This window comes from Tenrec ecaudatus, chromosome 3 (genome assembly GCF_050624435.1).
Source record: "Tenrec ecaudatus isolate mTenEca1 chromosome 3, mTenEca1.hap1, whole genome shotgun sequence".
In the NCBI taxonomy this organism is placed as follows: Eukaryota; Metazoa; Chordata; class Mammalia; order Afrosoricida; family Tenrecidae; genus Tenrec; species Tenrec ecaudatus.
This window is the reverse complement of record NC_134532.1, coordinates 152397168-152410751: the sequence shown is the minus strand read 5'-3', so window position 1 is coordinate 152410751 and position 13584 is coordinate 152397168. Positions and strand designations below refer to the sequence as shown.

General features: G+C 42.9%; 1 protein-coding gene across 1 annotated transcript in view; it reads right to left on the bottom strand.

Moving 5' to 3' along the window:
- Window positions 1-949: 949 nt before the first annotated feature.
- The window catches only part of ADAMTS3 (ADAM metallopeptidase with thrombospondin type 1 motif 3), a 298163-nt gene continuing 285528 nt past the window's right edge, over window positions 950-13584 (bottom strand). Inside the window, exons 20-22 of the mRNA XM_075544217.1 lie at window positions 10624-10831; window positions 8059-8176; window positions 950-3703 (exon numbers count right to left, since the gene is read on the bottom strand). Coding sequence (XP_075400332.1) covers window positions 3144-3703; window positions 8059-8176; window positions 10624-10831 — 886 coding nt within the window. The 3' untranslated portion in view covers window positions 950-3143. The remainder of the gene's footprint in view (window positions 3704-8058; window positions 8177-10623; window positions 10832-13584) is intronic.

Sequence of the window (13584 nt, the reverse complement as noted above, 5' to 3'; positions counted from 1 at the left end):
TAAGGGCGAGGGAGGCCTACTTTAAAGCTCAAAACTAGTAGCAATAGATTGTTTAATCAGTGGTCCCTTTCGTGGCTTTTTGAAAGCCGAATCGCTTGTCTTTTGCATCCTGGGACCGTTCTTTACTGTCGTCAATGAGACCTGGTGACGGAAATTCAGACGACTTCTGGCCCCTGCAGGGTGCTGTGGTCCCACCCCACAGTGAAGATGAGGAGCAGAAGGACAATCACAGAGTTCCTACTTACGGGGAGGAACTGTGTCTCAATCCCTGCGCAGTCTCCATGCATGCTCTCATTCCCCATAGCAATCACTCACTTCTGTCTGACAATTCTGTCTCCCAATTTGTAGATGAGGAAATGGAAACTTCGTGAGATTACCCAAGGTCCTTTAGGTCTCAAATGGTCCATGAACTTTGGACTGGAGGCTGCCTACCTTAGAGGTCAGAGCCGGTCATCTCGACTCTACGAAATCGCCTCATTCTGGAATGAAGGGTTCTCCTTTCTCAGGCCTCACCTGCCCACCCAGCTCTCCTCAATTCCTGAGTCATAAGTGACAGAGTTACATCGATATTCTACTAACCAGGCACAACCTCTGAGGAATACCTGCTATTCAAAAACCCTTCTAGGACAGCAGATTTAAAAATGGAAGCGCCCCTTTGCTTCTCCTAAATACGAGTAGCATAATTCTCTGCTTCTTCACAGCTCTACAGAAAGAACGTCTCTTTATATTTTACATCACTATAAAGCCACTCCTAGATCCTCTTCTTTCTGCATTAAAAAAAAATCCTTGGGAAGCACTCTGATGTGAAAACAGGGGATACTGTCACTGTATTCTCCTCTCTCCAGAAAAGGCCCACGTAAAGCAAATTGATTTCATGTACTTTTACTTTATAGGCGGAAGTTTCCGTCACCCCGATGAAATCTAATGATGAAATCTACACAGCCAGGTCTATATTTTGTTAACACTTTTATTGCTACATGCTCCCAATACAACAAACAGCATCAGTAGTGTACACTTCGATAACAAGGAATTTGAGCTTAGTAGAAGAGAAAGCTTCCAGGTCAGAATTGTAACAGATATGTACATCTTTCTGGGGGATGTATGTGGGTGACCCTCTTTCTTTACACTTACTTCCCTGTGGTATAGTCTGCACATGCAAGCAAACTAGAGAGGATTTCATTCTGGGGACATTTTTAGAAAAAAAAATTAAAACAAGAACTTCTCTTCAAGGTTCATGGATTTTCATACTATCTGTAACGAACCGAATTTATTTGCTCTCCAAAATGTCGCACCAAGTAGCAGCGATCCTTTAGAGGTATAGAGTCAGTAGGTCCGGCGATTCATGTGTAATCTTTAAAAGTTCTTGCACACGATGTGCTTTGAGGGGAACAGACTTACGTTTTAGTTTGTAGAATACATTTGAACAAATCAGGTACTGAGCCCCCAAAGAGAATGCTGACAACACGTATATTTTTTTGGTTGGAGTGCAATTCCTGAAGTGCTCATCTCTTCCACAATTATTTTTAAACATTAGCCAAACCCTTACTTCATTAAACAGCAAGCTATATCCAAGCCCATACTCTTTTCTGTTTCCAGGATGGGGAAAAAAGCATCAACTTTGAGTCAACTACTTTCAAAATCAAAAGGGTTTGCAAGACAGTGCAGCTGCTCCACACTGACTCCTTGATTTGGCTGCTGTCGTTCGCCTAACCGGCTCCTCTTTGCACAGAACAGAGCATGCATCTCTAAATATGTCTCTCTAGTTTACCAAAATAGGCCATTGACATTAGTGTACATATTTAGTACATAAAAATACTATCCAAATAATCAGCTTTTAATAAATATCTTCGGGTCTGGACCCTATATACAAGTACTTTACATCTACTCCCTGGAGAGGGCGTTTCTGGCTTCACTGTGAGCAAGGTGATCACTGACATAAATTACTAGGATGCTATTGCAGTCAGATGCATTGTGGTTGTGAACATTTAGATATGAACCATGTGGAAAATAAATATGCCAACTTCTGAGAAGTGCTTTCTTGGACCTACTCTCAAAGCCCCAAGCCTTCCTAGAGTGCCGAGGATGCTTTCCTCAGCTACCAACCAACCAGCCAACAATGAGTTGTCACCCATCCTTTATCCCTTGTGATTACTACAGTGCAAGGTATATAAATGTTTATAGATCAACAGATCAATAAAGGGAACATAATAGATCAATATATATATCAATAAAGGGAACATAGAAACAACACAAGAACACAGGGCATCTCGGGGGTGCCTGTGAGGCCCTGATAAGAATGGTCCAGTTCTGTCTTGCACTCTGTCCTCCGTTCCCTGCAATCACAGGGACATGGACGCCCATCCTCCTACTTTTTATGTCAAGAGTGGAAAGCCATAGATACCTCTAATCGATATATCTGTAGCTGATGTAGTTGTGCTTCCCTCTAGTTTAGGAATCACATTGTTGATTCAACAGCACCCTATAATAAAACCCTTTGCATTCTCAGTAGCTGTAATTCTAATTTCTTCTCTGCGATATTATGCTTTGAAAATCAACTCATAGAAAGTCAAATGAGGCAATACTCAATGACAGGCACCAAGAACATCCAGAAATGTAATATAGTAAACAATCATTTGAAAACACACCTCTTAAAATAATACTGATTTCTGCAATATACATTATTTACACAACAGCTGCAGATCTGCTTGTACAATATTTCTAATATAGATAAATACAAATATAAGTCTAAGGATTTCTTGCTCCCCAAATATCTTGTAAAAGTGTAAACTGTTGGCACATCTTTTAAATTTTTACTGTAACTTTTTTAAAACGAAAAACCCAGCTGGTCAGCATAATTGGTTGTAGACATTTCCTGCTTTAGCGAGTGACCAACACAGTCTGCAATACATTTTCCCTCTGCTCATAATCTTTGGTGCTTTCTCCCAGCGCCTTCTGGCAGACGAGCGCATGGAGAACAAGAGGATGAAAGCAACGCGAAAGTGAACCAGCACTTTTTGTCCTTGCGCGCAGAGACTACGGCAGGGTGACCTCTGGCTAGAGTCACTTTGCACAAGCTGCATGCACCATGAAAAGAGGGGGGTGGCGGTCCCAGTTTGCCTCTGATCTCTTTCACGTTCGTTGTCTCATCTGCCCACGGTGGATGACCGTAGAGGATGTCTCTTGTCGATAAGTTTTTCATTTCTCCTTGAGGTTCTTCCTGGAGAAGAAGCACTTATGGAATCATTGACTGCCAGGAAGGGAGAAGCAGCTATTTGTGAAGATGAACTGAGGTGGCGCCTCTTGGTGGCGGGGGAGGCAATTCTCACGGTCTTGCTTCCCACTGACTGAGCTCCCCTCTGGGCGAAGCTAGCACCATTGGGTTTACTATTTGATCGGAAAGCAGCATGTGCGTTGGAGCCTTGCCCTGCTGAGATCCTACTCAAAGCTTCCTTCTTCTCAGCAGGGGTCTCGGAATGGGAAGGAATCAAGGATGTTGGCATCACTAGATGTGTGGGGAAGTTAGTGGGGCTAAAGGCAGCATCGTGGTGAGTTTCAGCAGCTTCTGGGTGGTAAGGCGGTGGCAAGGTGCTACTGCGCTTGCTACACGACTCACAGCATAGCTTATTGTAACCTGGGATGGAGCAGTAGCGCGCCAGCACCTCCATCTGACAGAATATCGACTTGTCCCCCAAACAGGGTTCATCTGGAAAACATGAGAATAAAATAAACTAATACATAGAACTAAATACAAGATGAAACGCTGTAAGTATCACCTGGCAGTAATAATAATTGTCCACCTCAGACAGCGTATTAAAAAGACATGTGGAAAGAAGAATTCACTGATGTAAGTAGTTCTCTATGCACCCGTGACTTGTGGGGAGCACCTTCTAATCTTCTCTAGTACTCAGCAGACCACAGACAATGTGGGCTCCTTCTGGAAGGACCATGCCTGACCTCGGAACAACCAAAGAGGATTCATTTTACCACACCGTTCGTAGGACACTAAGGGATATATGTGGTTTTGTTTGTTGGTGATGTCCCCAGTTTTCAAATTGGATAGCCACTCCATTGAATGTATAGCTAAAATCAAAACGATAAACCAAAGCTCCGTTAGAACAAAATAAATTAAATACATTTATGGAAAAACAAACATCTTGTTTGGCTAGTTCGAATGTACTGTTGCAGATGTATCATTGACCGTTTTCAGGGTATTTGAAAACATAAGCTATCGTAAAGGGTACCCATTTTTGTAGGAGCAATTCATAGTTCTTAACACTTAAACTTAATTTCAATAAATTAACAATGCTTTTAAAGGAAAACATAGTAACACTCATAATACGACTGCTATATTTTAGTGATTGTGTGCGTGTGTGTGCATATACATATCCTTCCCCGCCCCACCCCCACCCCACTGTGATTAGTTTGGAAGTTCTAAGAACCCATCAACTCATCGCTACCATCGACTTGATTCCGACTCATAGGAACCCACAGGGCAGAGCAGAACTGGTCCTGTGGGTTTCCAGGCTATAACTTTTTAGAGGAGGAAAAAACGTCATGGTTCTCCCTTTGAGCAGCTGGAGGCTTCAATCTGCTGACCTGGTGGGTAGCAGCTCAGCATGCAACCACTGTGCTACCAGGGATCTGCCGTTCAAAAAATACAAATATCCCGTTCACGCAGTATTAGTTTATGCTTAGTTTCAGGGTACTCTTTATCAAGCAAATGCACACAAGGGACATCATTGGAGCTGTGTACCAGAGGAATACTGATCTGATGGTTATTTCACAAAGCAAAAGAGTGATAAAGGATGGCATTCACAGAATACAGCATTTCAAATATAATATATTATTGTTTCTCACTCTCAGGTAAGAAACTTGCTATGAAGTTACCAAAGGTGCTAAAGAATATTTTTCCTAATATTTTCAATAATAACAAACAAATATTTGAGGGTCAGTTTGCAAGGAAAAATGAAGTACTATAATTATAATTTTGTCAGAGTTATAACACAATGTTCATTTTCCATCTTGTAGAATGACTCATATTTTCTTGACATCTACTTAGCTTGTTTTAGTATTACATGCTTCAGTATTTCACACTGGTTACCCCTCTAGATGGAGAGTGCTTGAGATCACACTGATGGACTTTACCTTCAAACAGAAACTTTATATCCTATTTGAATTACTTTGCCTATGACTCTGTCTTAAAATAAGACAGTGTCTTCTTCCTATTGGTTCAAGCTTCTAACTTCAGTATTGGAGAACCTTAAACGAGCCTCTGATTCCTTATCTCCATCACTGTACACTGCTTAGCTGAAAAACACAACTGATTCTGAGGTAGAGAAAGCGCACACCCGAGAGACTACAGCATCTCAGGAAGTGAGCATGGAGGCTCTGCGGAGGAAGGAGCCCTGCCAGGTCTCATGAGGGCCAGGGTATTCTGTGCTAATGTGTATAGAAGACAGGAGGGAGGGGAAATGTGTAGAGAAAAAAACAACTAAGATGAAAGGTAGACATTGGTTTTATGGTCATCTGCCTGGGGATAAAATGGGAAAGACTCACGAATGCCCTCAAAATGGGGTGGTGACATGGAGTCCTATGGCAAAACCAGTCATTACAACTAAGGGAGTGGTTAGCTTTCCTGCTTCACCTCTAGATCATCATGGCAGGACAAATGGGACCACTGAGTCAGCAGTTCAAAAACACCAGCCACTTTATAGGAGAAAAGTGAGGCTTCTACTGTCATAATGATTTCCAGTCTTTGGAATCTCACAGCTGCGGTTCTACTTGCTATGAGTGGGAAATGACTCACGGTGATGAGTGCGTGAGAGTAGGAAACGTGAATATGGCTGTATGGACATATGACACGTCACACTAGGACTATGATGTCACAATTACAAGTGCCCCCGCCCCCGGGGGTGAAGGAGGACGAGAAAGTATTTATGGACAATTACGTACATTTGCAAGGTACAGAGAGTGGCAGTTTACAAAGTGTTTACCTTTGTGATGTGCAGGACTGCTGGGTGACGTACTACAGCAATGGTAAACATTGAAGTCGCTAACGGGTGAAGTCTGTTCTTTCTGCTAAAATTTTAGTGGTGAGAGTGGCAATACCGGGAGGGTGGAGGGACGGTGGGGTGGGAAGGGGGAACCGATACAAGGATCTACGTATAACCTCCTCCCTCGGGGATGGACATCAGAAAAGTGGGTGAAGGGAGACGTCCTACAGTGTAAGACATGAATTTATAAATTATCAAGGGTTTATGAGGGAGGAGGGAAAATGAGGAGCTGATATTAAGGGCTCAAGTAGAAAGCAAATGCTTCGAGAATGATGATGGCAACAAATGTATAAATGTGCTTGACACAAGGATGTATGTATGGATTGTGATAAGAATTGTATGAGTCCCCAATAAAATGATTAAAAAAAGAGAATAATTTGCAAATGTTTCTAATGTACATGGTTATCCATAGTTTGGAAGAAAACTTTATTCCTCATTTCTAACTCCCAACAATCACAACTCTGAAATTGTTGCTCACTAAGGGACAGTTCATAAAAACACTAAATGATGAAAGTATATTCATGGAGGAGGAAGGGGAACCGATCCAATGATCGACATAGAACCCCCTCCCAGGGGGACGAACAACAGAAAAGTGGGTGAGGGGAGACAGTAATAGATGTAAGACATGAAAAAAATAATAATTTACAAATTATCAAGGGTTCATGAGGGAGCAAGGATGGGGAGGAAGGGAAAAAATGGACTGATACCAAGGGCTCAAGTAGAGAACATTTTGAAAATGATAATGGCAACATATGTACAAATGTGCTTGACCCAATGGATGGATGGATGCATTGTCATAAGAGCGGTAGAGCCCCCAATAAAATGATTTTAAAAAGAAAAAAAAATTACTTGTCAAAGTAAAACTCTCAACTACAGAAGTGCTTTGTCTCCCTCTTGTGGTCCTGTTTGTCCTTGCTGTAACGCATTTCTAGTGTTTAAACTACTTCTAGTCTGAACATTCTCCACAAAGAAAACAACTGCTAAAATAGTTACATGACAATATTCTGAATTAAAGAAAAGGAAAATATCAAGTAGCTGTTGTTGATATTTCACTGATGGCTTCCTTGTGGTGTTAACTGTTAAAAAATGTGAAAGGAAAACACAACTTCTTTAGCTCCAAGTCCCACCAGTGAGGCAAAGCCGTGCCCACAGTTGTCAAGAGGCTGAACTAGGGGCAAAGGGGAGAACTGCATGTGTGAGAGAGCGTGCCCTCCAGGCAAGGGCAGAGGACCAATGTGAGAGGGCACAGGAGGGAGGCCAACAAGGGAGAGAGAGAACTGGGGAAAGATAGAAAGGGAAAGGAAAACCAAGGGGGGAGTGAGGCGAGGAGGGAGGGGGAGGGGGAGAGGGAGAGGGATTAAGAAGCCAGGAGAAAGAGGGGTGGGGGTGGTATATGAGGGAGCGACAAAGCTAGCCAAAGTCAGACGTGTTTACATTGAATAATTGTAGTAAAATGTTTCCAAACCTCCAATACTAGGATACCTTCAAAGCATAGGAAGGTATCCTAGTATTGGAGGTTTGGAAACTAGGATACCTTTTCCTATGCTTTGAAGGTATCCTGAAATGTGTAACAGAGACGAGTTAGAAGCCCTCAAACGGAAATTGTCAGAAGTGACATGACTGGCACCCTAGCATTAGCTAACAGGAATGGCAGCGGCGCAGCTGCAGCCGTCAGGATAATTAGCCCGTGTAAAGACATCGCCTCCAACGCCACCCTGAAGAACTGTGTATTTGGGGCGAGACTTCTCAGTAGTGTAAAATAGACTTTGTTCAGTGTTGCACTGTCTAATTTGCTGATGTTACCATTCTCAGAAGTTTCCAAACTTCAACGGCAAACACAGGATACTGAAAATAAAAGGACGATTAATGGGGGGGTGGAGGAACTGGGTTAAGCTGGTATTCGAAGATGTTTTCACTTGGGTATTTCTTAAGAGGCCGTGTTAAACTCCAGGCTTCACTTTGAAAGAAATGAACTTTTTCTTTTATTAAGGACTGAAAGACGTACCGTTACAAGGAGGCAGCTGACAGGCTCTGACGGACTCGGGCTTTTCCCCATCGCACTGGTCTCCAGCCCTGCACATGACCTGCCTCGTCTCCGTTCCTTCCCCGCAGGTGACGGAGCACTAGGGCCACAAAGGCAGCAATTACGGACTGTGGATTACAGAGACTAGTCTTCCCACCCAGAGTCTCTTGCCTTCTTTCTCTGTGCACACGCATGTGTGCTTGGACACACACACACACACACACACACACACACACACACAGCGCACACAACTCCAGATGTGATGTTGCACACTGATAACTGAGATGAATAATCCTCGGGCTCACACTCTAAGTCTATTATTTACCAGCCTGCCATGATCCACTTTTTCCTATGAGCCTCTGTTTTCTCATCTGTGAACTGTTGTGAAGTGCCCTTGAGATGGCTGCAGCTCATTGCAACCCAATGTCCCACAGAACACGACAATGACCAGTCTGCTGTCCTTCTCCCCATCACTGCTAGGCTGGAGTCCATTGCTGCAGCCACTGTGTGAAAGCATCCCATTGAAGGTCTTCAACTTTTCACTACCGCTGCTTTATCAAGCACGAGTCCTTCTCTAGGAACTGGTCTCTCCTGATAACATGTCCAAAGTATCCTCTCTAGCCTCAGTTCTCAGGAGCATTCTGGCTGTACTCCTTCCAGGAGAGATTGCTCATTCTTCTGGGAGCTCATCGTGTGCTCAGTATTCTTTGCCAACACCATGATTCAAAGACAAAAGGCCGTTGCTCTTAATTATTCATTGCTTTGACATGCATAGAGAGTGACTGAAAAAAAATCATGGCTTGGGTCAGGGGCAACTTTGTCCTCAGATTGACACATTTGCTTTTCAATACTTTAAAGAGGTCATTTGTAGTCCATGTGCTACAATGCAATACATTGGTCTCTGACTGCTGCTCTCATGGTCATTGGTCATGGAAGCAGGTACCATGAAATCCGTGAGAGCTTTAATATTTTCTCTACCGTGATGTTGTTTACTGGTCCCGTGCGATTATTTTTGTTGTCTTTAGGATGAGATACTCCATAGTGAAGGCTGTCTTCTTTGATCTTCACCATAGGTGCTGGACGTCCTCTTCACAGTCAGAGAGCATGGCTTGGCCATCTGCATAGCACAGGTTTTCCACGTCTTCCTTCATTCCATGCCCCATTCTTCTTCATATAATCCAGATTCTTAGATTATTTGCTCAGATCTGAAGAACTAGGATACTAAATAACATGAAGGGGGCATTTAAAAAGTTTTTGAAAAGTGTTTCAAAAGAAAATGGAATTATTCAACGAACTTTGTAAAGCCCCCTTCTACTGTCTCAGTGGATGGTTAAAACATTATGAGAAGGCAAAGAAGGTAATATATGTAAAGTAGTGAGAAAAATGTCCAGTAACTAGTAAGCTTTGGATGTGTAAGAGGTCATCGGTGTGATACCACTAATTTCTGCCAGCAAAAAAACAATGCATGTGAACCGTGGTTCCGGTGACGAATGCAATAGGCGGCCAAAAGGATCAACAAATCTGTCTTGGAAGAAGATTGCTCTTTCCAAGTCCAGACGACAAGGCTTTGTCCACTTTCGGCACGTTACTGGGAGGAACCGGTGCCTGAAGAAAGACACGAGCGTAGAGGACCGACAAAAAAGATGAAGCTCTTCCCCCGGATGAACTGACACAGTGGTGGCAACGATGGGCTCAAACAGCAAAGGCTGCGAGGACGGGGCAGGACTGGGCGATGCTTTGTTCTGTTGCACATGGGTCAGAACTAACTGGACTGCATCGAAGGATAATTGTTTCTGAAGCGAGTCACAGGCCTGCTCTGAAGAAGCCCAGGCTCTATGGGGTTTCACGCCCTCATCTTCCTTGCAGATGACCTTGCTTCCCGGAACGTTTTGTCAACTGCTGTTTCTGTGTTGCCATAACTTCGTCTCTTGAGTGAAAGTCTTCATGCTTTAAATTCAGCCCAGAAAATCCCATGCAATTTTCTTAAGTAGAAGCTATGGCTAGAGGCCTGTGTTCTAGGACTCGAAGACTCTCTGCTGGGACAAGCTTTCTCTTTGTGATCGTGTACAGAGGGCCTTCATTCACCTGATTCTTCTGGGGTTCCCTTCCCTTCCTCATGCCTTCTCTACCCGCTCTCGGTGCCCTTTCCTCCCATAAGTGCTCCTCCTGGGACTCGATGATTCATCCAGTATTGCACAATGCATAAAATGGGTAACATTATATATTTAATATGTGAAAGAAACATAAATGAAATACAGGCAAATAGTCCATTCAGATAGTCACTCGCTAAACAGGCATCACCTGAGTTAGGAACCCTCCTCCCTCCATTGCCAAGAACACTGTCCTACTCTGCCATCAACATCATACTAGAGAGAGGTGGGTGAAATTGCCTTTGGAAGGAAATCTTAATTTTCAGCTCCACGTGCTTACTATTTACAACATGAGGCAATTTCTGAATACCCGAAAGCCTACGTGATGTTTAAGAAATATAATGTGCTAAACAAATACTTCTATATAAACACTGAGAGAGAGAATGCACACACTCACCTCGTTCCAGGGCCCTGTTTTCCACTGGGCTGGGCAGGGCCCTCTGTTACAGGGCCGGCGGCTCTCGGGCCGGTCTCCCACACAGTACTTGCTGTGCACCGAGCGCTGGGTGCCATCGTGGAGGGGCTGCAGGCAGCGCACCGTGCGCAGCTGATAGCCAGAACTCCCGCAGGACCTGGTGCAATGCTCCCACTCCTCTGCGACCCAGCTGTGGGATTCAGGTCAGAGAGAACCAGGTCACTCAGATGGACATTAGCTGCATGCCTGCCAGGGCAGCCTAGTCATTTCTACTCTCAGAAAGGCGTGCAATGTCAGGTGCCTGGCGCATTTCGCAAAGCAGTCTCCGAAAGACAGAGGCATCCAAAAATTACAAGGTCTGAGGGCTTCCTCGTGAAAAGAGACCTGGCACTTTCAAGAGGAGGCTTCAAAAAGTTCATGGAAAAAATGTGCACTTTCACCTAATTCAAGTTTTCCACAAATTATTTGAAGCTGTCTTGTGCTTCTCGTGCCCTCCTCTTTGGCCGGAGCCCTGGTGGTGTGGTGGGTATGAGTGGGGCTGTGATCTGCAAGGTCGGCAGTTCAAAACCATGAGCTGCTCTGCGGGTGAAGGATGAGGCTTTCTACTCCGTAAACAGTTACAGTCTCAGAAATCCACAGGAAGATCAATACGTTGGGTTTTTGTTTATATTTTTGAGGCAGGTGTTCTTGTTTTTCTATTTCTCAATTACTCTGGAGTTTTCTCCTTTCCTAATGGATGGTTTGCAAAAAGATTTCTGAAGCTTCTCATCAGAATCAGACTACCCTGGCCCTCTTTGGCTCAGTTAGAAATAGCACCTATTTTCTCTTAGACATACTGTTTAACACCGGTGAGTAGATGCAAAAGTAAATGATAAGAAGTTCATCTGACGGTTGTGAAATTAACTGATCTGGTTGCTGCTATGTTCTTTGTCCTTTCTATTTTATTCTGAACCTATAGAATTTACTCATAATTTGAGATTTCCACTGGTTCACTGCTAAAACTACGTCTGCTACTGCTACCTGACATACCAATTGTTTGGAAAATGAGATTTCTTGATCATATGCTTGACAACAGAGTAAAGGCTAGATGTACTTGAGATGGGGCCCAAACTGGTGTCAGAAATCATTCCACGGAGATATTTTCAATACAAGATCCAACATGGGAAAATGCTTAATTCTAGTGTCAAAATCAGTGCCCAGAACATGATACAAATCAGCTGTAGACTCAGCCTTTCCATTACATCTGTTTAGTGGGTCCTAACGAGCTGTTACACTGTGGAGTCCACTATGTTAGGTAATTAGCCTGGAGTATAAGTGAGGCGTATGATTTGTCCTTTCGAGAGTAATTTTTCTTCTGTAGTTCCCCCTCATCCCCAACCCCCCATTTGAGAGCATCAAAGAATAACTACGCTAAAACCTTGGTAGTCTTTGATAGGCAGAGTTTCAAAGTGTTCATAGTTTATCTTTTGAAGATAAATATTATATGAGGAGTGTACCCCTAAACTAGAAATCAAGAGGGAAGCCTGCACAAACCCACAAGATCAAAGAAAACTAGAGAGGAAGCCTCAGCAGCTAGTTCTTGAATGGAGAAAGCAGTTTGACAATTGGCAACTAATTCAGCAGTCCTAGGAAGGTCTTACACCATTAGTCTATGGTATAAGCTGATAAGCCCTGACCTGCCCTATAAAAACTCAGAGATTGGTGCTCAGCTAGCCGGGAAAGAGCAGGTGAATCAGGGTGACTAATGAGAGGTCTTTGGGGTAGCAGTGAGACACATTGATCCTTTACCCCAGAAGAATACCTGAGTTTTATCCTATGTAAGATATAAACAAGACTTTTTAAGGGGGAACAAGAAGCATGGTCACAAGAGACAAGACTATTATGAAAACAGGCTTATGATAGATTGAAGTTAAGAGAGGCAGTTATTTTGTGTAGCTCACATTAGGAATGGTGAGATGACCTTAGCTTATAACATACTATTTCTGGATAACATTCTATTTCTGGAAGCGTATAAAGCAGGCTTGTATTCCTTTAAACATTCTTTACTGATTTTTTTCCCTATGAAATCTTACACTTCCATTTGAATTGTGCATATACTATTGAGTTCTTTTATTGAAATGGCCAAGCTCAACCATGCTACATGGGAGCCTATCAACTTACAAGTTTCAAACATGCTTCAAGTCAGTGTTTTAAATACTGTATTGGGTTCTACTTGTACATTGCCAAGGACCACCTGATATATAGAGACTAACACAACTGTAAAGAGGAAAGGAGTAGGGCAATATAACAAAAATAATGTATGGAATTTAAAAATAGTATTTAATATACTAAAGTAAATAGTTATATGTATGCATATATAAGTATGTGTGTATATATACATACATGAAAATACAGATCAGAAGTAAAAATCAAAGAACTTGAAAAGGAAATAAGTCTAAGAAGCTGTTATCATTTTCCCAAACAAAGGACCCTGATTCTGTCTGTGAAGTCCAGGATAGGTCTATCTAGAGAGGCAGTAACTGGATTGATGGTTCTTTGGGAATATGGCAGGGTTGTTGGGTAGAAATAGGGAGCTAATAGCCACAAGAACAAGGATGAAGAAAATGTTCTGAAAAGATTGTGGTGGTGAGTGAACAGCTGTTCTTGATGTGGCCGGACTACGAAATTGTAGAATATGTGAACTATGTGCCAGCGCACCTGCTGGAAAAAAGAAGAGAGCATGAAAACACAGAACACAATGATTCAAAATCAAAGAAGGGAGCACCTACAAACCCCAGGTTATCAGATTAAATCCGAGGCATAAGATGAAAAAGGTCTATAAAGTACACAATATAATGGCTCCTAAGCATAAACAGCAAAGGACTATCACTGTGAAATATCAGGACTGGGCACAAAGAGAAAATCCTAACAGCTTTCCATGGACAAACACCAGGACGGTAAGTT